This window comes from Panthera onca, chromosome D1, assembly GCF_046562875.1.
Source record: "Panthera onca isolate mPanOnc1 chromosome D1, mPanOnc1 haplotype 2, whole genome shotgun sequence".
Lineage (NCBI taxonomy): Eukaryota > Metazoa > Chordata > Mammalia > Carnivora > Felidae > Panthera > Panthera onca.
In genome coordinates, this window is record NC_138348.1 from 39,504,490 (window position 1) to 39,530,292 (window position 25,803).

At 50.3% G+C, this 25,803-nt stretch overlaps 1 protein-coding gene across 11 annotated transcripts in view; it reads right to left on the bottom strand.

The window, feature by feature from the left end:
- Nucleotides 1–2,415: 2,415 nt before the first annotated feature.
- The window catches only part of NAV2 (neuron navigator 2), a 732,958-nt gene continuing 709,570 nt past the window's right edge, over nt 2,416–25,803 (bottom strand). For 10 of the 11 annotated variants that reach the window (XM_078433316.2, XM_078433314.2, XM_078433312.2 and 7 more), the window contains 9 exons: nt 25,430–25,525; nt 23,462–23,630; nt 19,891–20,126; nt 17,997–18,151; nt 17,707–17,778; nt 15,994–16,190; nt 14,933–15,051; nt 8,609–8,812; nt 2,416–5,923 (listed from right to left, as the gene is read on the bottom strand). In XM_078433316.2, coding sequence (XP_078289442.2) covers nt 5,798–5,923; nt 8,609–8,812; nt 14,933–15,051; nt 15,994–16,190; nt 17,707–17,778; nt 17,997–18,151; nt 19,891–20,126; nt 23,462–23,630; nt 25,430–25,525 — 1,374 coding nt within the window. In that variant the 3' untranslated portion in view covers nt 2,416–5,797. The remainder of the gene's footprint in view (nt 5,924–8,608; nt 8,813–14,932; nt 15,052–15,993; nt 16,191–17,706; nt 17,779–17,996; nt 18,152–19,890; nt 20,127–23,461; nt 23,631–25,429; nt 25,526–25,803) is intronic. The other variant, XR_013550161.2, reaches the window with a different exon arrangement.

A 25,803-nucleotide genomic window follows, 5' to 3' on the forward strand; every position in this document is an offset into this window, starting at 1 on the left:
TCCCAACAATGTTTTATATATTTCTGTAGAGAAGTCTTTCACATCTTACATTCTTTTCCAAGGTATCAGATATTTTCGATGCTCTGAAACTGGTACCTTTTCAGTTTTTAAACTCGGGCTGCATATAGATGTTGATTTAAAAAAATTTTTTTTTTCGGGGCGCCTGGGTGGCTCAGTCGGTTAAGCGGCTGACTTCGGCTCAGGTCACCATCTCGCGGTCCGTGAGTTCGAGCCCCGTGTCGGGCTCTGTGCTGACAGCTCAGAGCCTGGAGCCTGTTTCAGATTCTGTGTCTCCCTCTCTCTGACCCTCCCCCGTTCATGCTCTCTGTCTCAAATATAAATAAACGTTAAAAAAAAAAAATTAAAAAAAAATTTTTTTTTTTCCAAGTAGGCTCTACCCTCGATGTGGGGCTTGAACTCACAACCCCAAGATCAAGAGTCACCTGTTCTACTAACTGAGCCAGCCAGGCACCCCTGTTCAGTTGATTTTTGTGTACTGACTTTGTATCCAGCAAATGTAGCCAACTCATTATTTCTAATAATCTGTGAATTCTTTCAGATTATCTAACTGCATAGTGTCATCTGTGAACAAAAAGGGTAATTTTTTTCCTTTCTATTCCTTTTGCTTCACGGCACTGATTACGGTCTCTACTGTGATATTAAGTGGTGACAGGCACTTGATCTGCCTCCTACACAGGAAAACATTTGACATTTTATAATTAAATACGATTTCTGGGGTGCCTGGCTAGCTTAGTGGGTGGAGCATGTGACTCTCAATCTTGGGGGTGTCAATGCGAGCCCCATGTTGGGAGTAGGGATTACTTAAAAATTAAAATAAACGATGCTGTCTATAGTTCCTGCTTTTGAATATTCCTTGTAAATATTTAAGACGTGCTGATGGCAGCCTTGTGAGAAACTCCGAATCAGATGACCCAGCCACGCCACATCTGCTTCACACAAACTGAGAGATGTTCATTGCCTGAAGCTGCTAAATTCTGAGGGTGATTTGTTACACAGCAATAAGTAACAGGCGCGGAAAGGATGTGTAAACCTCCCCCTCAAAGTCCAACCTAAGAGACTAGCATCATGTGGCACAAAGGGCGGGGGTTTTAGAACCAGACACACCGAGGACTCCATTTCTACAATACGGTAAGTCCTGTAACGTTACTCAGCCTCAGGTTTCTCCCTGTGAAACGGAGTCTAGAGCGCCCACCTCTTGGAGGTGCTATGACTGTGCGTGATGAAGTGAGGTTCTTGGTACGGCGTCCAGCACACAGGAAAGACTTCAATGCACAGCTCCGTTCCTTCTTCCTTTTTGAAGTCCTCCAGCTAATCACGTCCTTTATATATGCCGACCCCATTTCCTAGAGAACATCAGAAACGATTGTGTAGCCACGGGTAGAATATTTGATGTGGAAACGCTCAGAAACCAGGATATCTAGTTGCCAGACCACTGTACCAGCTCCCCTTCGTTTTTTTGGACCGGCATTTAAAACTGCCTCTGCTAAACATCTGGATTCTCTCTCCCTGGCTGGGCCACTGCGGTGCATTATAGGAGCGGTGCCTTAGGAGTTGGACACCTCACATGGCTAGCAGTTGAGCTAGCTGTGTAGAATCGGGTTCAGAGCAAAACCAAAGGCCTCACTTCAAGCCTTTAAAATTTTTGTTGTTGCTATTAAACGTGAATGCTAAGGCGTGATATCATCTCCCACCGCCTGTGCTCTGCAATGCACGCCAGCTGCTGCGTGGAATGGGGCCCCTCAGAGGCGGCCCAGAGAGGCAGGATATGGATTTGGAAGATGCGGCTGAAACTCCCAACTCCCACACCTCTTAGCCAACAGGATCCTTGGCAAGTTGTTTTCTCTGAGCCTGTTTTTTTTTTTCATTTGTAAAATGGAAGAATATTTACCTCCTCGGGGTCATTTTGCAGGTTATATTGGGGCGCTTGGGAAAGCAAGTTGACCATTAATAGGTTCTCAATACATTAAAAAAAAAAAAAAAATCTTTCTTGTGCCAAGGAGTTGACCGGGGGTCCAGCTGGAGACTGATATAGCTTGCTGCTCGAGGTGTGGTGTAGGGCCCACAGCACTGGCACTGCCTAGAAGGAGGTTAGAAATTAAGAACCTGGCCCCACTCTGGACCCACCAAATCGGAATCTTCATTTCCACAAGATCCTCAATGATTCATAAAGGTGGAGAGGAGTCGAGCTTTACATTTCCAAAAAGCGCCACACAAGTAGTCACTTAGATGAGAAACTGAAAAGAGGTAGGGTGTTGATGACATAGCGGCAAAGCTAGGTTTGCAAGTGTTTTGGGCTCTCCCTGTTTGCTGTACCCAAGGAAGAATGGCTTCCTGTTGGAATGAAATTGAACTCTGACAAGGACTTGCTCCAGCACAGAAAAGCCAAACCACGAATCTGAATAAATAAGCATCAATTTTATTGAATCATGAATAATTTAAGACTGGTACAATCATCAGCTTTATTCTCTATGACGTGGGGCATGATCTCCAGTAGATCATTGGCAAATCCAAAAACCTCATGACAAATGAAAATTAAATAGGGAGGGAGGGAGGGAAGGAGGAAGGAAACATACCGTACACAAAATACTCAATTCCTAGTTTTCTCTTTAAAAATGGCTAGAAAAAATTCATCAAAATGCAGCACTTTAATCAATTATTTACAATTTCTATGTTACAATGAAAAAATGTACATCTTATAGGACATATTTCATAAACTGCTCCACTGGAAACTAGATTAAAACAGCAAACCTTCCATTTAATATCCACAAAGTTGGATTAGTTTTTCCTTTTGAAGTAGATTCGCCACGATCAAATTTGAATACACAGAATTTTGAAGTTGAAGCATCAACAGTAAAATAAAAAATGTCCCCAAGACACAACAAAGGTCTAGGTAAGTCTCGTTCCTTGTCCCACCCCTACCCCACCCCCAAATTTAAATTAAAAGATATTCCCCTCTCATTTATGGCCTGTATAATTCTTGGCAGTTTGGGAAGAAGACTTTTGGCTTCCATTGGTAACTCAACATAAATGTTGCATAGAATTTCATACATTTCAAGATTAGCCTAACTGTAGAAAAAGGCAAAATGGAAGCATTTTGGACAGAGCCCTAAATGAGTACAAAGCCACTTTGTCAAAGGTGAGTGACACTAAAGTAAAATATGGCCAAAATAAGAATTGTGCATATCAGACAACCCTGCTTCCCGAAACTTTAGGAAGGACACCGAGTTGTGAATCACACAAGGGCTACGCTACTTGAAATCACCAGTCACTAGTCAGGCAGCACCAGGGACAGAGATCTTGGTTCTGAGCCTGGACCCAGTGGGAGGGAAGTCTGTAGGAGAGGGGAGAAGAGAAAGAGAAGGTATCACTAAAAAAGAAAAAAAAAAAAGTTAAAAACTTTCAAACAATATTGACAGGTGTCTACTCACAAGGTGACTGGGAAAACTGCCCCCAAGGAGAAGTCCATTTTACCTCCTCCCAAATTCACAGTATGAGCGTGTAAGGTCATCGTTGGGAAACAGATTGAGAAGGACCACTCTTCAGGTTTACCAGAAGGCTCAGGGTGTGGCCCGTGGTCACAGGCTAAATTCATGGTTTCAAATTTTTATGGAAAAAAAAAACAAAAAAAAACAACAACAGAACAAGACACACACACCCAGATGGCTAATGAAGCCTGCGCACAAGAGAGTCTGAGTTTACGGTGAATAAAGCAAGGTCGGCACGGAGAGGTTTTCCGTTCACCAGCTAGTGGGACACATTCTCCTTTTCCTTTAAGGAGGAAGAAAATGGTGTCGTCCAATATCATGTGAGCAGTTTCAGGTCAAGTTCTTGTGATAAGAAAATGAAAGTGTATAGAGATGGGCCTTCAGAAATAGGAATGGGAAAGATGGAATAAAAACCCTGATCATTAACAGAGACACCCCCACTGGGGTCCAATAAAGATTCTTTTTATAAAGCAGAAACAAACAACTTAAAGATTTACCACTCTCCGTAAAGAAAATACCAGTATGTTGAAGACGCATACTAGCAGGGTATGTATCAGCAATGTCATGTGAACTTGTAGGAACTTTTGCCTTTTCCTGCACAAGACAGATCATTGTCCAGTCAGAGTGTTAGCTGGAGACTGAGAAGAACCTAAAAAAAAAAAAAAAAAATGCTTCTTTTCTTTTTTTTTTTTTCTTCTTTTTCTCATGGTCACACATCCACACAAATGAGTCTTTTGGATGAGAAAAGTCACAGCAACTTGAGTCCTCCTAATGGGTAGATGACTTTTTAGCCCTGTTTGCTGATGGGGAAAACAAAAAATGGACCCCAGGCAGGCACAACACTTGTAAATGAACACGGTTAGTACAAAACCAGTAAGGCATCGCTTTGGGAAGGTCAGCACCGAAGAGGTCAGGCAAGACTCGTCCGGACAGAGGCCGGGGCTTCTGGAAAGGAGCGGCCGCCGGCCCCTTGCTGAGTTGCGTCGCGTTGGTTCTGAGGAAAGTGCAAGTCTTTTGCGAGGTGACCTCAGCACCCCCACCTGAGGCTGGGGCTGGCACGCCTGAGGTGTCAATGTGCGGTCTGAAGCCTCAAGGACGAGAAGGAAAGGCAAGGTCCCGGCTCACCCACGCGTGGAGGATGGGGTCCTGGTCCACCAGGAAGGACACAACCACCCCCCGGCCACAGCAGGAGGCGGCGAGGTGTAAAACCGTGAGGATGGACAACTGAAAAACCAGAACTCAGCAGGACCAAACCGAAACTCAACTCCTGCGGTTCTTTCTTTCACCAAAGGACTGATTCTGACCAAAAGGGGGGGGGGGGGGGGCTGGGGTTGGGGGGTGGGGGGAAATCTTCAAAATCAAAGAGTCAGAAAAGGGGAAACTCAACCTCACTGGCAAAGGGGTAACCAGTTCTCCAAAATAGACCAATTCTCACTGTACACAGTGTTTGCAGAAAGAAAAACCTGATTCATTTCTAGAGGAGGAGGAAGTAGACACGTGCTGTCTGCGTCGCGGCCACATCGGCTCGCGCACGCTCCGCTCACGCGTAGGGATCGACTGGAGGCTGACGGATCTGAAAGGTGTGGTTGAACTGGAACAGGCAAAATACCTCTCGGGTAAGGAGAGCACCATTTAAAAAAGCAAAACAAAACAGCAAGTGCGCTTTGCTTTTCCCTAAGGTTTCCCTGTGTTGTAGCTCTGTAGTGCCCTAGTTAACACAGTTCTCTTCCAGGGTCGGCGGGGTCGAAGGCGGGGAGGCAGATGCGGGGGTGCTGGCAACACCACCCGGTTGCGGTTTCTGTGCTGAGTGGAAGCTAGGGAGTCCACATTTCCAGCTTGGTTCCGGCCTCTTCTGCCCTGGGCAGCTCCTTGGCAGGATGGTGTTTGGTTTCAGAGCTTCTAGTGGGTTCTTGGTTTCCTTTTTTTTTTTTTCTTTTTCTTTTATAATCTTTTCATTTCAACGGTGACGATCCTTTCCCGAGAAGTATCTTCAGTGTCTTAGGGAGGTCACAGCAACAAGGCAAACGATAATTAAAATAAACGGAAGATAGTGCAGTTCTCACTGTGGAAGGAAGCGGTCCCAAGGCGGCCGGCCCGGGAGGCCTGCACCCGGGGCCAAGGCTGGAGGATGAGGGGTCTGGGTATCCCTGCAGCTCTCACGCTGCAGCCGGGGGGGGGGGGGGGGGGGGGGGGGGGCTGGCTCAGGAGGGCATGTTCAGGATGGTGCAGGGGACGCAGGTGGAGCAGGGCAAGGACGGGGGGAGGTGGGCGGGCTCCATGGCTGGCCCCTGTCACAGAGTAGACTCTAGGGATGAGTCCAGGATATCATCGTGATGGCTGTTGCTGTTGGAGTCGCTGTCATAGCTCTGGGGGCTGGAGTAGTTGGCCGCCTCCTGCAGCCTCATCAGCATGTTCATCTGGGGAGAGAGGGAGAGCATGAGCAGCTTTCAGTCTGGCAGCTGCCCACCTCTGGCCTTTTCCAAGCTCACGTTACCTCCTCCACACTTGCTCCGGGTTGCCGCCCATAGTGGGGGCTGTGGACACAGGTGTGGGCTATGGGCCACGCTTCCAGGGTTCAAATCCTGTCTTTACCACTTACTAGTTGCATAAGCATGGGTAAGTTACTCAGCCTTTTTGTGCCTTAGTTTCTTCACTGGCCACAGGCGAACAATAATCGTACCTGTCCCACAACGTTATGGTGTGGATTGAGTTCACATATGTAGAGCACAGAAAACAAAATAGGAAGTCGTCTATGAACACGGGATTTATTTTTTATTTGGAAGGGACACACCTTCCTCAAACACGGGCCTCAAACTGGATAAAGAGGCCAGTCCAGCGTCCCTGCTGCTGACATATGACGCACACGGCTCCCCATTCAGGGAGCATCCAGCCCACGGGTGCATCTGGCTCTGGCCAGAGGGCAGCCCGGAGCCGGCCGTGTGCCCACTCCTGTCAAGGCCGCCACGGGAGAGAAAGGTCAGCACCGGTTACAAGCAGAGCCACGAGGCACACAGAAACCTGGATTCCAAGTCAGAGAACTCCGAACAATTACCTAAGATACCTGAGCCACCAGTTCCTCATCGATAGAGTGGAGAGAACAATAGCGCCCATGTCTCAGAGGGTTGAAATAGGGAACAAGATGACGTGATGTGCATCAGACCCTCAGAATAGGGCCCGGCGCCTGGTTAAGTGCTCAATACACGAGATCTGCAAGTGCCATCCTTTGCCTTAAAGAGCTTGAAGGGTGTTCCTCCAACCTTCCCTGGTCTATACTCTATTGGTCATTTGTTTAGGAGTGAAGGGGGGAACTGGGAACTTACTTGCAACCGCCAATTGGGTATTTTATGTTCTATGTAGCAAGTAAGTTGGAAAGTAGGGTCTCTCTGAGCTAAGGCCAGGACGTGATGCAGCTGGGCAGGAAATCCAGCTGCTTCCTCGCCAGCTGGCCCTCAGGATGCTGTGCGGCATCCTAGGGTGAGCCAGGGCACGGGAACACCATCTGCTGGTGCCTACCCGCAAAGTCGCGAGGGGGGAAGAGATGGAGCTGTGGCACCATGGACGATCCTTTGCGGCCGTGATTCCTCACTCATCAACCCCCCCACCCCCACCCCCGGCACTTACAGCAGGTGTTCTGGAGCAAAAACCAGTCAGTCCTGTTCTCTTGGAGGTCTCAGTCTCATGAGGGAGACAGACCAGGACACAAGAGAGCTATTCTAACAGAGATCTCTGGCGCTGGGCAGGGAGAAACAGCAACTATAAAGTGGGGGGAATGGAGCTGGCACAACTCCCTTCTGAGGGCCCGGGGTTGGAGGGAGAATTCTGGGTAACTGTTCCAAGAGCTCTGGGTTTTACCTAAGTCCCCTCAGGTTTAATCAGGGACACAAATATTCCTGGGTAAGAAAAGAGGGTCTGGGGATGAGGGAGCCATTCCTCCCTCTAGATATCTCCTAAGTTCTCTTTTATTCCTGAGGGAAGATCTCATGAGCCTGCAGCCACAAAAAACTCGCCATGACTCTGGCTTTCAGCCATCGTTAATGTTAGAAACGGCTTCTTCAAGCCGAATCCTTTCTTCTGCAACACTGTTGTTTGTCAACGCTGTAAATGAGGTCGTGCATATAACAAATAATAACACCATTTAGAACAGAGATCCTGTTTAAAAAGTCTCCACAGGACCACAGCTCCTTGTTGCCAGTCGGGAGGATGGCAGACAAGCCAAAGCAGCTATTGTTATTTTTATCTAGCAAATCAGTTAGTCATCAGGCATAGAACAACACGTTAGCTGCCTTTTAATCCTGCTGCATCCCTTATGAATATGTTCTTTCATTAAGTAATGCAAGTAATATTCTCTGCTGTGTTTTTCCTTTTGCCTTAGCTGCCAAGGTAGCTTAAGGGTAAACTGAAGGCATGATAATGGTCATTTAAGTATGGGAGGCTCTGGGATATGTGCTTCCACCTTCTTTTATGGAGCTTTTGATTTATTAGATGTAATTTCGCAGTAGGACTATGTACGGGTCTCATAGGCAGGGAACACTGTAATTATAGTGTTATCGTCTCTGGTCCAGGTTCTTCTCAAAGGACCTTTATTTGCTTTAGCAGTGGTGGGGGTAAATAAGAAACTTAGGCGGTGTTAAAGGCTTAACTCATATCACTGGCCTTGGGACCCGTATTCAGGCCTCCCTGTCCTTTGCGAGTCCTTCCTGCCCTCAAACCTCTCCCTGCCTGTGCTCCTGATCAGTTGGCTTGGGCTTCTGCTCCTTAGGAATCTTCCCTGCCTCTGCTCCGTTACTAGGGGGAGAGATAAATGGAGAAGGACAGTACTTGATAAAGATGGCACTCAGATCAGAAGGCAAAGAGTGGTACGGGGATGTTTGGGGGGAGGGGGATCAAATTCTTAACCTTTTACCTTATACCAGAACACATTTCAGAGGGTTAAAGGACAGTGAAAAACTGACACCATAGAAGAAAATATTGGCAAAAATGTGACTAATCTTGGGATGGGTCTGGCCTTCCAAAGCAAGACCCGGGCTCGGTCATGTCTGTATTCCCAGCATGCCTTGCATGATGATGGATACACAGTAGTGCTCCGGGAGCGGAGGACTCACCAGCGGGTCTCCTTCAGCGTCACTGGGGGGCACCTGCTTGCTCGCAGACCCTTCCCGAGGTATGGAGTAGCCATCAAAGCCGACGTCCTCAGGCCGGAGCTGCAGCAGGGGGGGCCACTCGTGTTGCTGTGGGCTGGCTGCCCAGGGGTAGGTCTCCATCACCCACTTGGCAGGATCCTCCCAGGGGGCCCGCCTTCCGTAGAGCTGAAAACAGGCAAAGAAGGAATAGTCTGGGTGTGGCTGGAGACCTCTTCTGCAGGCCTGGTGTAGCAGTCATCTGAAAAACTCCTCAAGCCCAGCGTTATGCCTTCCCTGATGGCACAATTCCACTTCCAGAATTCTACCTTAAGGAGGTCACCCAAGGCACACACAGTTCGATGTACTAAGACTGAAGGCAACATGACCTGGGGGGGGGGGGGGGGGGGGGTTGGGGGTCAAAGGCGCCAACTTTGGAGTTCGGCTGACCTGGGTTCACCTCTTAGCTCTGCCACTGCCTCACTGTGTCACCCTAAGCTTTAAGCTTTGCTGACCTAATCCGAAAAGTAGCCACCGGGGTGGGGGAACGACCACCATGTAATTTGAAGCGTTTGCCAATTTCTGTGGTATAAATAGACCTACTACGGCCAATTTCAAACTACCAGTATGGTATCACTGAACCTGGAGTTGGAAGGAGGTGTTGACCATCAGCTCACACAGGCCGGTTCTAGTATCCCATTCGGTACACCCCTCTGCAAAGATGACCTCCCACACAGATCGAGTGCTGGGCATCAACACCACAGGAGGGGTCGCAAACAGCCCTGGTTTGAGAAAACCCCATTTCCTGAAGCAGGTCGGACTCTCCGAGGCCCTCTATAGCAGCGCTGGTCACTTTCAAAACAGCAGACTGTTAACAGAGGTTACACATAGGCGTTGGAATTTTAAATCTCTCTCTCATGTATCCTTCCAAACTAATAACTAATTTGCTCTTAAAACAGAAAACTACATGAGCAATTCAAGGCCTTTTCTTAAGCTTTAGATACTGATACAACTATTCTAGTGACTTTCAAAAATATTTATTTGTTTGTTTATTTATTTATTTAGGGAGAGTGAGTGGGTGTGGGTGTCAGCAAGCATGTGAGCAGGGGAGGGGCAGAGAATCCCAAGCAGGCTGTCAGTGCCGAGCCTGACGTGGGGCTCGATCCCACGAACTGTGAGATCATGACCCGAGCCAAAATCGCGTGTTGGACGCTTAACAGGCTGAGCTGCCCAGGCAGGTGCCCCTTCCAGTGACTTCTACGAGCAATGTCAAGAGACACATATACTCTTTCAAGGACAGAAGCCCAGGCTGCAGCACCTCCCAAGGCCGGGCTCTGAATGTGGCAAGGCTAGGTGTCGTCTCCATCCTTTCTCTGTAACGCCGGCACCGCGGCCACATCTCATAGGTTACGGTGTGCCAGCGGCGCTTTACGAATATCTTGTTTAACTACCATGTGGTTTCCAGGGACGACCCTACGACCCGAGTCTCCCAGATGACGGGACAGGCCCAGGGAGGAAAGACAGCAGAACTGGAGTCCAAGTCTGTCCGCCTCCACGCAGCACTGAGTCTAAGGAGATGGGGTAGATGTGCTCGCCCAGCGTGGTGCCGGCTATGGCTCTGGAAGACGCCCCCTTCTCCAGGGGACCACGGGTATAAAGACCGAAGACTCCTGAACCACAATGGTGCAGGGGGCACTGGAGTGAAACTGCCCCCAGCCCCCAGCCTGTCTGCTCCCTCTGCTCTCCCAGTGGAGAGGGGAGAGAGGACTGGCTAACAGAACAGAGCCGAGCTCTGACAAAACCACATCTTTACAAGTCATAGGTTGCCCCGGCTGGAAGGAACTGGGGTCACCTAGCCTCATTGACCGGATGGGGAAGTCGGGGACTAGACAGAAGCACCAGCTGTGGAAGGTTATGGGGCGGAGCTGGATTAGACCTAGGACCTCAGTTTCCTTGTCTGGGCCTTTCCCCTCTCCAGCCCTCCTGAATGACTCCACTCTGAACCCCTCGGTATCAGCGAGAGCCACGTGACTCAGCCAAACCCGGAGCAGAGAGATGCAGACCAGACTGTCCACCAGACAAGGACGTGTCAACTTGGCTGACTCACCATTGCCTAAGGCACCTGTGACCTTTACGTATGATTTGCCGGGAAGCCGCCCGCCCTGCGTGCAGGGCAGAGGCGCTTACCCATCTCTCCCCGTCAGCCACTGGCTCCTTCTGCACTCAGCACACACATACACAGCCTCCTGTGACCTCACTGCTTTCTCAGACGCTAGCACCCCTCCCGTCTAGCGCTCTGACCCTGTCTGTCACTCAACCTTCCTTAACCCTGGGGCAATGGTGAGTCTCGGGCCTGAGCATTCAGTCTGGTGTTCTAAAGGCAACTCATAGTCTGAGTGAGAAGGGATCACTTGAAGGAAAGTGCGTGTGTACACGTGCGTGCATGCTGGGGAGGGAGGGAACACACCCGCGTGTGGGGGGTATTCAGAACTGAAGAAGGTTGGTCTCGATTAGAAACATTCCTGCAATGTTTAGAAGCTTCCCCCTCCAAAGGGAGGATTGGACCAGCTTTCCCAAGCCAGACCTCCTGGGTGAGGCTGAACCAGACCCTTACTTCTGGAGCCAGTCTGGAGGAGGAGAGGCTCCGGGCTGCAGAGCAACAGAGGCCGGGATGTGGAGCTCATCAAGCCCTTAGACATAATATGGCCCAGTGGTTTTTCAAATATTTACTCTTCCCCACCACCGAGGAATCCGAGCACCTTCTGGGCTCCACAGAAGACCGCTGGAGAAAATACGAGAAAATACTTCTAGTCTAAGCTTTTCAGATCACAGACAGGGAACCTGAGGCTTACAGACAGGAGACTTGCCCAGGGTCTCAGAGCAGATTGGGCTATCTGATAAATGGCCCAAAGCTCTCCCCCCCGGGGCCACCAGAGGGACGCAGGTCTTCTGAGCTGCTCTGTAGACTTGGGACACTTTGGCACATGTTAACAGTGACAGCTCCAAAGGGTAACAGGACTGGGAACTGAGTCATAAGACAAACGTACATCAGGCGCATGTGAACATCATCTGCGAGAACAGAAAATATTTTTACAAGCCTCCACACTTGCCACTAGACATGTTCAAGACCAGGTGATGAATGGTTGGGTAAGTAGCGTGGCAAGCACAGGAATTATCATAAAAGCTCCTCGGCCCCACTGCAGAGCCCCGAGGCAGCTCTGGGAAGCAGCAGAGACAGATGGAAAGAGAGACAGACAGATGGGCCATGCACTTGCCCCAAGGCAGGGAGGAGCCTGCCGTGCCCACTGGCTCAGGAACTGTGGGCCGAGACACTGGGAACTAAAAGCTGGGCCTCTGTGAGCCTTCTGACTCTGCAGCGCACTCCCCTCATGGCCATGACACTCACTCTGCAGGGGCAGGTGAGGAGCCGATGACCCCACACGGCGCCCAGCACACAGTAAGCGTGGACTCAAGGTAACACGAAGGACAGTAGGGAATCAAACTTTTTCTAAGATAGAGGAATCCTTGGGGCATCTGGGCGGCTCAGTCGGTTAAGTGTCCAACTTTGGTTCAGGTCAGGATCTTGCAGCCCATGAGTTTGAGCTCCGCATCGGGCTCTGTGCGGACAGCTCAGAGCCTGGAGCCTGCTTTAGATTCTGTGTTGTCTTCTCTCTCTCTGCCCTTCCCCTGCTTGTGTTCTCTCTCAAAAATAAACATTAAAAAAAATTAAAAAAAAAAAAAGATCGAGGAACCCTTTTGTCACATGCCATCTCACGTAGAAAACCATTGTATAAAACATAACACTTTGTTCCCTGAGCCACCTGAGGCTTCTGGGAGTTATGGGGGTCCTCGAGACAGCCTGCAAATCAGAGAAGTAATGGAGGGGTCAGCCAGACCTGGCTCTAATGCTGGTGCATCATACCCCACTGTGTGAACCTGGGTAACAGTCAAAAACTCTTGTGAGCCTGGTCTCGTTTATGAGGTATACTCGCTGAGCTGTTAGAACTAAATGAGAGCGTGCACATCAGGCCCCTCGCACGGTGCCCAGCAAGTAGCAGGCCCTCAATAAACGTCAGCAGCCTTTTCCTTCAAAACCAGAGGCATGAAGAACACACCAGGTTTCCTCATGAACCAGCAGATTCTGTGGGTTTTCCTTTGGCTCCTCAGGATGAGGTCACAGGCAAGATGGCTCACTTTTGAGCAATTTGGTAAAATGAAAATGCTAACTCTGGCTGCCTCCCCCTGGTAGCTCCCACACTCTTAAAAGATTGTCTTTTAAATGACCTCACAGGGGCGCCTGGGTGGCTCAGTCGGTTGAGTGCCCGACTTTGGCTCAGGTCTTGTGGTTCACGAGTTCGAGCCCTGCATTGGGCTCTGTGCTGACAGCTCGGAGCCTGGAGCCTGCTTCCGATTCTGTGTCTCCCTCTCTCTCTGACCCTCCCCCCATTCATGCTCTGTCTCTGTCTCGAAAATAAATAAACGTTAAAAAAAAATTAAAAAAATAAAAAATAAAAAAATAAATGACCTCACAGCACAGAGAAGCTGCGACTTTTCTTGCCTCATACTGAACTGGTGAGTCCCATCAGATGGTGGCAGGTCTCTGTTCCCTGCCCCAATGGACTGTTCTATAGCCGTCCCCAAATTCTTTCAACCTGTTGCCTCCTCACTCTCGGTGGGAAAGAGGCCAAGTGTGCCTTCACAGTGAGCTCCAGGAAGGGAAGGGAGTTCAGACTCCACCTTTACAGCCATGCCCAGAAGGCCTTCTCTGAAATTCAGGTCCAAGGGAGCGGCGTCTTGGCATATCCATCCTTGGTGAGGACAAAGGGCCAGCTGATGTGTATGTGGTCCGGGGCTGCAGCACGGCCTTCCCACTGCTGGTTTGTGCCTCCTTGGGCAAAGGAGGCCCTTACCCAACAGAGCCCATGGGTTCTTCCAAGCACACTCTGAAGTTACTCCCCATCCCTCATCACAAGACAGATTTGGAGCAAAGAAGCAGCAAATGGACAACTGACAGGTGAGGCAAGAATAAGAGGAAACGGTACACTTCCTCCACTTCTAACTCCCCTGCTGCTTTTGAGCAGTGTGGGTCTCCCAGAGGTGCAGGGGACACCACAGCCCCCGGAGGCCCCTGATGGAGAACAGAGAGGGGCTTCTGAAACGAAACAGGCATCAGGAATTCAGCACGTAGGAAGATGCTTCTACGGTCCCCACAAAATAGGAGTGACTGCGTGGCTGCTTGGGTGTGTGGTGCTAACAGATCATGGGAATAAAGGCGTCATCCTGAACACCTCTGAAACCATAGGTGCTGCTGCACGTCATAAAGCAGACAGGCTCAGCCAAACATACAGAAGGGACGAGCACAGACCACAGCCGTTAATGGGCTTTACCCCATACGTGCATGTGGGCGTGCCCCTCCCACACCCCCCACAGGCTCACGACAGCACCTTGTGTCTCCCGTTGCCCAGTATGGAGGACACCGAGGAGCCCCTGGGGACACGGCTGGTTCAGTTGTGCCTGATGCCTGCTGTTAACTCAGCAAGAAAGCTGCAGGGGCCTCCAGGCTCAACAGGGGCACCACTGCAAGCTTCAAGTTACTGCTCAGCCCCTGGCATTCAATGCTGGGCTGAATGAGCAGTAAAGGGTGTTGCCTTCCTGCCGCGGCAGGGCCAGGACTTGCAGCCTTGTGGGCCCCAGGGTCACCCGGGAGGGGTCCTGGGACAGGTATAAGTGCACGGGGTCGAGGCCTCAGAACCTGGAATTCGAGCCAGAGGCCTGGACTCCAATCCCAGATTCCTCAAGTTTCACTTTTATATTCTTGGGTGAGTCGTTTATTCCCTTTGAGCCTCGACTATCCTCTTCTGAAAAATGAAGACCCAAAAATGTTTTCTGCTCAAGTCCCGTGACTAATGCAGGGCTTGAATCAAACAGCAGACAGGAGAATACTTTGCAAACTGTGAAGTGCTACACACAGGTATGCTTCCATTTCTTGTGCACTGTGCTGAGCACTTCCCGGCCATGACCGCATTTAGCGCTCACAATAACCCTTCGTGGCAGAGGATTATCATTCTCCTCTTCCATCAGTGAGGGCACTGTGGCACAGAGGCTGAACAACTTGCCTGGGGTCCCACATAACAGTGGCAGGGCCCAGATTTACAGCTCAGTGTGTGTCCCACTCTGTGCTGGACTGATGGCCTCGCCGGTGAGGCGTTGGCACCCCACGTCAGACCCCTAGAGGAGGAGATGAAAACAACTCATCTGGTCACCCAAATGACCCCCGATTTTGAGGCCAGTGGCAAGTATGTTCCTCACCTGGAGTCCTTCTCTGACGGCTTCGAGGAGATAGGGGATAATTGAGTAGTTCCACAAGTCAGTGAACCACACCCTCGAGCCATCCACATCGATGGGGCAGGACAGGAAGAGCCGGGGGCCTGGGGACGAGAGGGAAAAATCAAGAGCTGAAATTGGGGTGTTAAGCCATGTTCCGAACAAACCCCACAGAGGGCTCCTGTGATCTTTCTGAATGACAGCAGAAATGCCAACTGCCGGGTGGTGGGCACAGGGCATTACACTCGGGATCCCTAACCCCACCCTGGGATCTCTCTCCCCCAGAAAAATCACGCAGAAGAGAGGAGAGGCTTTACAGAGAAAGATGTTCACTGCAGTATTATTAATCCTGACCTTTGAAACAGAAGCGCATGAAATGTCCAAGAGAAGAGACACGGTTAAGCAAACAGAGGTACACCTACATTTGCCTATTTTGCAGCCTTTGAAAAGGACTGTAAAAACGGAGACTGCTCTTAGGACAAAGTGAAAAGAGCATCCTGTGTGCACACTAGGATCGTAACTACATGAAGCACGTCTGTGTAGACACAGAAAACAGAAGCTCAAATTAAGATGATCACGTCAGGATGTGGGAATGATCGGTGGCCTTTTTTTCTCTGAACCCTAAGCTTCAGGAATGTTGATAACACTTTATTGTTAAAGCAAAGCCAGTGTTGCAGGGTGGTTTGCTCCTGCGGGAGCCTTGTCGTGGGGGCTCTTGGCTGAGCCAGGAGTTTTGGCAATGGCCAAGGCTGGATGCCCCTCTCTGCTGCTGATCAGCCCTAGTGCACTGGGCCGAGTTGGCGGGGCGGTGGAGACATAGCACCGGATGCAGATGACTGCCAGTCTAGGGTCTGCCTCGGGCTGTGACTGTCCCTCTGTCCCCTTCTCATCCATATGGACAGTGCAATGTCCAGCTGACTTGTGCCTGCAAAGTGCTCTCCTGGCCAAGGTCCTGAGTACACTCATCTGAGAACACCAGAGCTCCAGGAGCAGTGCCTGTCCCCCAGCCAGGCCACCCACCTGCCCCTGACCAGCCTCCCACCTACCTATGGTAACATCCGAGGAGCTGTGAGCCTCCAGGAAGCGGTTGAGGTGATGCCAGACCTTGGGAATCCAGTCAATGATTTTTACCAGCTCCACATTCCGTACCCGCCCACTGATCTCTGTTTCCATGAGCTTCCGCCTTAGGAACCGGCCAAGGAAGCCCTTCACGGGCTCTGTGTGGTTGGCACAAAGCACCCACCTGGAGGAAAGTCAGTGATAATTTTCAATGATGATGACTGATAAAAACGACACCAGCCTCCCCAGTCAAAGCTCATTAGATCTGGAGAGTGTCTATGTTAATAGGACAGGCCTCACTATACAACAAACACTGCTCTAATGCTGGACACACATGAACTCCCAATTCATTACAGCAGCCCTATGACTGCCATCCCCATTTCACAGACAGATATGCTGAGGCATAGACAGGTTGCACAACTTGTCCGAGATCAAACAGCTAGTTAATAGAAGGGCTAAGATTAGAACTAGGACAGTCCTGCCCCAGTGTCTGGGCTCTAACCACCAAGGCTGCTGCCTCTTGTGTTGGAAGTCAGGCCCTGTGTCAGCCTCTGGAACTATAACCAAGACTAAGAAACTAAGTCCCTGTTCCCTAGAAGCACACAGCCCAGCGGAGGAAGCAGAGAAGCAAACAGAGGAATGAGACATAATGAAACCTGGAGAATTAGGAAAGGCTTCTCAGAGGAGGGGATGTCTGAGACCAGAAGGGGGCTGGGGTGGGGGCCGCAGGCCATGCTGCACCATCTGCACACGTACGTGGGGTGTGTGGGAAACTGCCAGAGATTCAGAGCAACCAGTGTAATTCAGTGTTTAGACTTGACCAGCCCACCTAAGGAGTCTGATTCCATTCTGGAGCCAATGGGGAGCCCCTGAAGGACTTTAAGCACAAGGGCTTTATGTTCAGATTTGAATTCTAGAATGCTCACTCGGATGCCGCTGGCACAGGAGATTGCCTGCAGGGAGCCAAGCTGCAGGCAGGCCCACTGGCCACAAAATGATCGCAGCGGTGTATTGGGAGACGGGGTGGTGCCGGGGGCAGGAGGAGAAAGCGTGGACGGGACAGGACAGCCTGGGTGCAAAGGTGGCCATGATGTCAGGCCCGGGGGCATCGCCATTTCTGACGGTTACGATGCAGGTCCACTTCCTACAGATCGCCCTCTAGGATGCGTGCAGTGCCGCCAGTGTAAGGGAGGCGGGGGGTCGCGCCAGAGCGGCTTCTCAGCCGCACGTAAGGGCCCAGGCAAGCAGCAACACAACCTTGCACGACTGATCTGGACAGCCCCTCCTGCACCCCCACAGGGACGGCCCCCTACTACAGCGCTGGGGCAGAGGGACTCGCGGGGGACTCACAGGCCCACAGACCCAGCGATGAGGGGACATTCATAAGCAAGAGCTTCCGTTGCTCAAGTTCACTAGGGATGGAGAGACGCGTCGCAAGAAACGCACAGGGGACGCAAGCCCAGAGCTGTCATCATGACACTGCCACCCCCGGGGAGGAGAGTCGGGGAGACCTGGGCTCCTGTCTCCGCTCTTCCACAGGCCAGCTGTGTGACCTCACACTAATCAATTCTCTCAGCCCCGGTCTCCCCACCAGCAAGATAAACTAGTGAGGCTACCATGAGAATTAAATGAGTGAGGCTGGGGAGGATCCCCAGCACGACGCCCAACCCAGTGCTGGCCCTCGAAAAGCGATCCCTTACCTGAAGTTGTGGTGAAGCTGCAGGTTGGGGGTAGAAGAGGTAGCCTGGTTCATTGTGCCAATTATGTAAGGGCTGCGGGGGACAGGAAGGAAAAGAAGGCTCTGTGACTCGAAGCCAAGCCAGAGCAGGTGCTCACAGAAGCCCGTGTTGTCCGAGCGTCCAGGCAGGTGGCTGGTTGCCCCCCCCCCCAACCCCCCCCCCCAACCCCCACGTGAGCACGGTGCCCACGCAGCACACATCATGTGGCCGCCGGCTTCCTGGGGGCCAGGAGGCCCAGAACTGGCCTTTACCATTTATGGTCCTTGCAGTTGAGCAGCCCATTGAAGATCTCGCCCAGGGAGCTGACGTGATGCAGATTGTCCAGGATGATGACGAGGGGCATGTCCGCAGCGTTGTTCTCGCTGGTGCATTGGTCAGCAAGGTTGGACAGGTACTGGCGCAATTCCTGTGGAAGCCAGGTAAAGAATAAGTGGGTGAACGCATCCTGGAAAGATGCACATGCTCGGAGCCTTCACTTTGCCCAGGTCAACGCAGGTGCAAAGGCCTTTCAGGAGGCCGTGCGGTGAACAAGTGTTGCGTGCCCATCTACTGCACAGCACTGGGCTGGGCAGGGGGTGGGGAAGGCCTGGGTCCAGACTCCTGGAATTCACCAGGTAACAGAATTCCTTCCGCTTGGGGCAGGAGCACAGCACCATGGGGTGCCCAGGCATAGTTTTGTCTCTGCTCTGACACTTTCCTAGAAGTATTGTCATTCTTCTTGATATTGCTTATCATGCCCACCCTCCAGTAAGCTCGCACTTGCCTGAGAGCTGTTTACATAGAAGCCCTCGATGAATCAATATAGCAAAGGAGCCATCCCCACAGAGAGGTAAGCACTGCTGACTGGTGCCATCACAGACAGAAAACCAACAGTGCAGGGGCAGGGGGTCTACATGCACGGGAAGCCCCGGGATATCTGGTGGAAAGGGTAAGCTCTGAACTGAACTGTGGAGAACACAAGGGGGATTGGCTTGATCTGGAGCTGGTATGCAGCCCAGCACGGCTAGGGTTAGGGATGTGTGTCAGGGGAGGAAGAGGAGGAGGAAGAGACTGAGCTGGCACAATTTCCTGGCCAGTTGGTTCCCATTCAACCTACTGAAAGCAATCATCTGGGAATGAGGTCTAGGAATCTACATCTTTGAGCATGCCAGGTGATTCAAGGCAGAAGAGTCATTTCCCAATCACCTTTGACTCAGGGCCAGCCAGAGCGAACCATCCATCACCTCCCACTGTGTTGAACAGTGATCAAGTTTGAGAAAACATTTCCCAACCCTCGCCCGGGCCTAGGTCTAAACATCTCCACTGGTCCCCATGAAGCAGGATTGAGCCCATCTGCTAGCTCTAGAGTCTAAGACTCCGACTTGAGCCCTAGTCCACTGCCCTGTACCATTCAAGGGGTCCTAGGCACATGGCCACCTGCCTCAAGCCTCAGGTTCCTCTTCTGTGATACCAAGGTAACAACAACCTCTCCTGTGAGGATACTGCTGTAAGGCAGTCAGTTTGCTGGTCATGGCAAGCAGTGTGTGATGTGAGCTGTTGTTATCATTAGTGTCATTGCTGTTCCTGAAGAGGTTACATTTGGGAGAAATGACAGCACCGAGATGGCAAGTGACAAGTTCTTGGTAAACTACAATAGATGCATTGGGGGCGAACCTAAAGACCTATTAACACTGAGCTTCAAACGCGGCTCATAGCGGACGAGTGAGGAATGAGCCAGCTCGCCTTACAGATGACGCTCTTCACTGAAGCTGTGGATGAAAGCCTTCCTTTCTGCTCCCCCACCGTGACTTCCTTCACCAGGCTTTCATAACCACCAAGGGAGAACACAGAGGAAATGCTGCTTTCCCATCAGGGTGGCAGTGGCATTAACAATTCTTTTTTTTTTTTTTTTTTTAATGTTTATTTCGTTTTGAGAGAGACAGAGCATAAGCAGGAGAGGAGCAGAGAAAGAGAGAGAGAGAGAGAGAGAGAGAGAGAATCAGAAGCAGGCTCTAGGCTCCTGTCAGCACAGAGCCCGATGCGGGGCTCGACCCGCGAGATCACGACCTGAGCCGAAGTCGGACGCCTAACCGACTGAGCCATCTAGGCACTCTGCATCAACATTTCTGAAAGGGCCAAACAGCAGCCTCTGGATGACCTTCTCACCTTGCTGGACTTGTGGTCCACGTTGAAGGTGGCGATGACGCCGTCTGTCAGCTCCCGTCCCTCCCGAAGCACCAGGTACTCGGACAGCCGGTTGGCCAGGTAGGTTTTCCCAGTGCCGCTGGGGCCGGAGAGGATGATCCGCCGGTGCTCCACCAGCAGGGAGACGTAGCGCTGCAGGATGGGCTTGGGGATCAGGGATTCGAACACCAGTGAGTCCAGGCTGTTCTCCGCGAGCCCTGCGTTGGAGAGGGACGGGAAGCATCTGAAGCCCCGGGGAAGCTCTGCACTTGCCACCTGGGACAGCCTATCTTTTTCCGTGGCGGCCACTCGTCTGGAGACCGCTGCCCACCCAGGTACGTGGCAGGCTGGGCACAAGTGGCTGTTGCTCCCTGATCACGAGTACCACGTGCTCCAGCCCCTGGCTGGACGCAGACTCAGCTTTAACACCCGGGCCCTTGGGCCCCCGTCTGTCCTCTGCAGAGTTCCTAAGACTGGGCTCTGCTTGCCTGTCTGGATTTACCCACTGGGGTTTGCCCAAACCAAACCTGGGTCTCCCGTGTCTGCCAGGACCCCAGGGGTTGCCCTGTCACCCTGTTTGTTCCCGGGTGCCACTGCTGCCCACACTCACATACGCCACAAAGGCAGCAACACTTTCATCTTTAAAACAAAGAAATGCAATTTGATTCGGGGATATGATGATCGGCAGGCAAAGGCTAAATGCTAAGACCTCTGAGTCTCAAAGTCAAGAGGAAATGCATTCTTCCCTTCTCCCACCTGAGACATCTCCACCAATCAGGGCTGTTGGCTTTTTAAAAAGAGTTATTGTCTTGATACCATTCTCAAAAGAAGGTCCATCCAAGGTTACCTGTCTGAAACCTAAGGTAATTCTGTTAAAACTCACCTCAAGAAAACCAGTATACGTATGTGAAAAAAAAAAGAAGAGCATTTATTCTTTCTTATTTTATTTTTTAAAGATTTTATTTTTAAGTAATCTCTACACTCAGTGTGGGGCTTGAACTCACAACCTGTGACAAGAATTACATGCTCTACTGACTGAGCCAGGCAGGTTCCCCCATTTACTCGATTTTATAATAGCATCTTCCTTCCACATAATAATTCACTGCAAACAGACCCCTCAAATGCATTTATATGCTTGTCTCTAATCTTCCCCTAACCGAGAACAGTCACTAAATGCAAGGGACTATTCCAGAATGACCAAGGTGGAGGTTCCTGAATGACTTGGCTTCTGGGTATAGGCCCGAGACTTTCCTGGTACTGAGTTCAGTGTAGTCTATACTGGCTCAAACTTGATGCGAAGTGCAGAGTGTAAGGTCTCTCGTCTAAACTTAATAGTAAGGGAGGAAAAAACCCACAAAAACAACTCTCTCTACATATAGGCTGCTCTTTTGGTCTTTTGCCCTAAAACCCCCTGGGAGTGACTGTTCTGCAGATGAACTCACTTCAGGCATGCTCAGTCACATCCCTGCCTCTGGTACCACTTAGGTGGAGCATCCACAGCCCACGGACCTCTTGGCTCAAACCCTTGCGTGGTTTATCATGCCTTGAAGGCGTAAGTTTCAAGCACCACCAGAAAACAGAAGAGTCAGGTGTCACTTAAAAATGAACCTGAGCTGGGGCACCTGGGTGGCTCAGTCGGGTGAACGTCTGACTCTTGATTTTGGCTCAGGTCATGATCCCAGGGTTGTAGGATTGGGCCCCACATTGGGCTCTGCTCTGAGCATGAAGCCTGCTTGATATTCTCTCTCTCTCTCCTTCTGTCTCTCTCCTTTGTTCATACTCTCTCTCTAAAAAATAAAAGTAAATTAAATAAATAAACCTGAGCTGATGCCTCGAGATGCTGAACAACCTGGTGTGCTGACAGTGGCAGACTGGGCTCCATGGTGGGGTGGCACGTTCCACTGCGGCAGACCACCTTGTCACTGTCTGTGCAGAGGTCTGGTCTCTGCAGTGGATCACTTCTTTCACCCCTCAATGCCAGTAGCTGTCGCCTACAAGTGACGACGTGTGCTCACCAGCGTGGATGAGACATGGCTTGAACCGGTGACATAAGAGGCTTTCCTTGAAGCGTTGTTTCGGTGTGCCTGGTCCCCCCTCCTCCTGCCCCTTATAGCAGGACTCGTCTTTCTCATGGGGGGCTTGTTCAAGGTGGTTCAAGAGGGGCCGACCCAGCACCTTCAGCCACCAAGGGGCGAATGTGGGGCCAGGCTGGGCCAGAATCACCTGTAAGGATTTTCTGTCATACCTTTCCAGAAGGACATTCTCTTTCTTGGTGAATCCCAAGCCAGAAGGATTTATCAGGGCTACCAGGGCCATTTTAGCAGCCACATGCAGAGAACTCAGATAATACGCAAGGCTGAGGTGGGTCTGGTTCTGATGGCACTCTTGGGATACCTGGATCAAGCAGTGTTTGAAGCGTATTCCAGGATTTTCCAGGTGCGTTTCCTTTTTTGATAAAGCTAGTTTGGGGTAGGTTTCTGTCACTTACAGCCTGAGACCACATTTGTGCAATTTTGCTCACTAGCCAGATAAGAAGGTTGTGGGTGAGGCTCAAGGAGTGGTAACAGACAGCTCGCCATCGTCAGAGCAAGCATATAGATTTTTGCTGATAAGGAATGGTGAGGTGCTTCTGGAAAACCTTGCAACCAGGAAACAAAGCTTGCATCAAACCACCCCAAAAGTGCACTGTTAAAACTCCAGTCAAGAGCTGTGCCTTCCAGGGAATTAAGAAATGGGACAACCTGAATGCTGAGCCTCATATACTGTTTATTAATCTATTCTTTGTGGGTTCATAAAATACAGGGAAAAAAGGGGATTGCACTCAAATACATTTGTGTCAGACTGGATTAAACAGCCTTTTTAACGGCAAGAGTTAGTGTATTAAGTTATAGAGTCAGTGCACCAGCACATTCTTCTCTTTCTGCCCCTACATCCAAATGGGTATAATGATGTAGTATTCTAGACTTATTTGGCCATGACACTGTTTTTTCCCCCCACAAGATACTTTGTGGGCCTAGAGTTCCATGGAATACACTTTGGCCTGGGGCTTAACATCCCCAGGTGATGAGGCAATCGGAAGCACCAGCAGCACTGTGTGTGGGCAAGAGCTTCAGAAATTTCATCAGAGTGCTCTGAGCAATACCTCTAGAACAGATTGCGGCTCCCATCCATAGAATGGGACCATGTCCAAGGCTAGCTGGCAAGAGGAGTCCACTGGTATTGGTGGAGCCCCACTTCAGCAGGGTTATTAAGATTCCATCATCTTAGAGTCAGAAGGCTAATGGGACGTTTTGTTATATAATTTCGGCAATAAACTAAAAGTGTTTGTTTCCGGTGGTGGTTGAAAAAGCTAAAAACCGTTCAACTTGCTTAGGTAAGAATGACTGCGGTTGCAGTGGGGCGGGGGTGGGGGAGGAGAAACCAACCCCCCCCCCCCCCCCACACACACACGTGCAAACAAAACTGTGGCCATGGTTTCCAACCATGTTTTGCCAAGTCACAAGACAAAAGCTCAATTCTTGAAAACTCCGACCTCCACAATCGGCCGAGTTACCTTTGACAGTCACGGAGATGGTCGTGTTCTCTCCGACCAGATAGCCACAGGGAAGAAGCTCGGGGGTCTCCGAGGTGTGGCTGCGCTTGATTTCCCCAATGCTGTAGCCCAGAACGCTATCTGAATTCAGCCCCAGCTGACTCACGGGGTCGACGTGAATGATGTACTCCTGGGAAGAATAAAATCAAGACCCTATCAAAGATGTGGCTAGAATTTGCCCATGACTCATGTTTTCCTTGGGTGATTTATGGTCATTTTCTTTCTCAGTTGACGCCTGGGTTGAAATCGAGCTGTGGAACGAGGTGAGAAGAGCTGGCTTTCCATGGGGATGATTCCCAAGTATCACAGGCCTCTTAAAGTACAGATTTATTTGGTTAGTGATGTGGGGGGAGCCCTAACACAATCATGAACGTTTATTCTGGATGAACCAAGCAAAGAAAACTTAGGCTGCGTTGTGTCAGTTCAGCTGAAGTCCTTAAGGTGCCAGGGCCTGTGAATAGTGCTGGAAAATGCACGAGAAAGTAATTCTGACAAGAAATCCCTCCACTGGCCCCTTTCCTTGGCTAAGAGCAAAGACTACACCGATGACAAAGGGAACACGCCCTGGGGCTGCAAGAAAAAAAACAGCTCCTGATCTTTAAACAGGAAAAGTTGGGTTTAATTTGGAAGGTGTTCCCTCTGAGGTGAGTGACCAAAAGGTTTTAGGTCAGTGAACTTGGACCAAAGGTCCGTGGGCTAGGTGGTGGCTGGACAATGACTTGATGTGAAATACTGGTAACAGGCCTCTCTACCTTTAATGGTCTCATTTCCTCACATATGATGCCCCAACAGGCTCTTTTCAGCCCAAACTGTTGGTCATTTTGATCCAAGGATGTCCCGACTGCCCATCAGCAGAATTAAGGTTTTGGCTCTAGGCAGCAGGAGTGGGTTGCCCTCAGCCATTCACATCTCTTGCCCAGTCACATTTCTGCAGCCTGCCAAGATGGGGAATGATCTCTGGTCAGAGAACAGAAGTTCCTATGTGTGAAACCACCTGAAACCAGATGCTAGAAAAAGACTGGAGTATACTAGTTAAGTCAGGTTTTGAAGTCAGACCAGCTCAATTAGACCAACATGGCTGACTTCTAGGTCCACGACCTTGGGCAAGTAACGTGATCTGACCCTCACTTTCCTCCTCTTTAAGTGGGAAACTAATAGGACCTTCCTCACAGGCCTGAAGATAAATTGGGGTTATGTTAGCATGACCTCTAGCACCAAAAATATAGGTTACCATTATTGCTTAGGGGATATGATTAATGAACACATAGGATTGCTGACTCACTTCAGAACGATAGAAAAAACATGTATGAAAAGCTTCTTCCAAAACCACCTTGTGATTGAAGGTTCACTTCAGGACTCATTAGTTATCTCTCCTGTGACAAACACCCACCCACTCCAGTAGAACAACTACAAAAATAACTATGCTGACATCTTTGACTCTGGCCATTGATGAGATGTTAATGTTACATGAAGCACAGATCACAGACTCTGCAGTGTTGGCAAGGATGCTGGGCAAGTCAGGTCAAATCCTCCCGAAATGAAGAATGGAAATTTGACGTTTTAGCTTTGGCCACAGGGCACTCACTCCAAAGCGTATTCAACAGGACACGCTTCTAAGGTGAAGGGAGAATTTGAACATAAGCAGCTCACCACAAGAGGCTCAAATACTTGATCAAGGCTGGGGAGATGACCCTCGCTGGCCGGCCAATCACTGCCAAGGGTATCCAAGAACAGTGTGGTCAATCATCAGTCTGTACTTACCATTTTCCTATTACTTGAGTGCCAGGGGACAAGTCCCAGCAACACAAGGATGGGGTGGGGAGCAGGCCCAAGAAGTGGCCAGGTTCAGGACACAAACCGCCCCTTCCCTCCCTGAGCCCAGGCACCCACTTCAGGCAGACTACTGCAGCTGTCTTCTTAGACACTTACTTTGAAGAGTCGTCTAACCACCCCATCGAGCACATCCCACTTCGTCTTGCCACTAACTCCAATGCAGCCAATAAGAAAGAGGTGTGGTCTGGAATCCTAAGGGTAAGGAAATGTATGCAGGGGAAAAACAGGTGAATCTTTTTTGACACACGTTAGCAAGGACTCAGATTGCCTTAGAACTCCACCAATGGTTTGAGAGGGAAATAAAAGTCCTATTTGTTTTAACACCAGATTACAACTTAGATCGAATGCAATGGTCTTAAATCTTTCCCCGCACCACTGCAAAAATACCAATCCGTGGGTCAGGAAAAGAGGATCTCCTCTCTGGAATCTAGGACCTTCTACCAAAGGTATACCTTGTGTAGGTGCGTAGA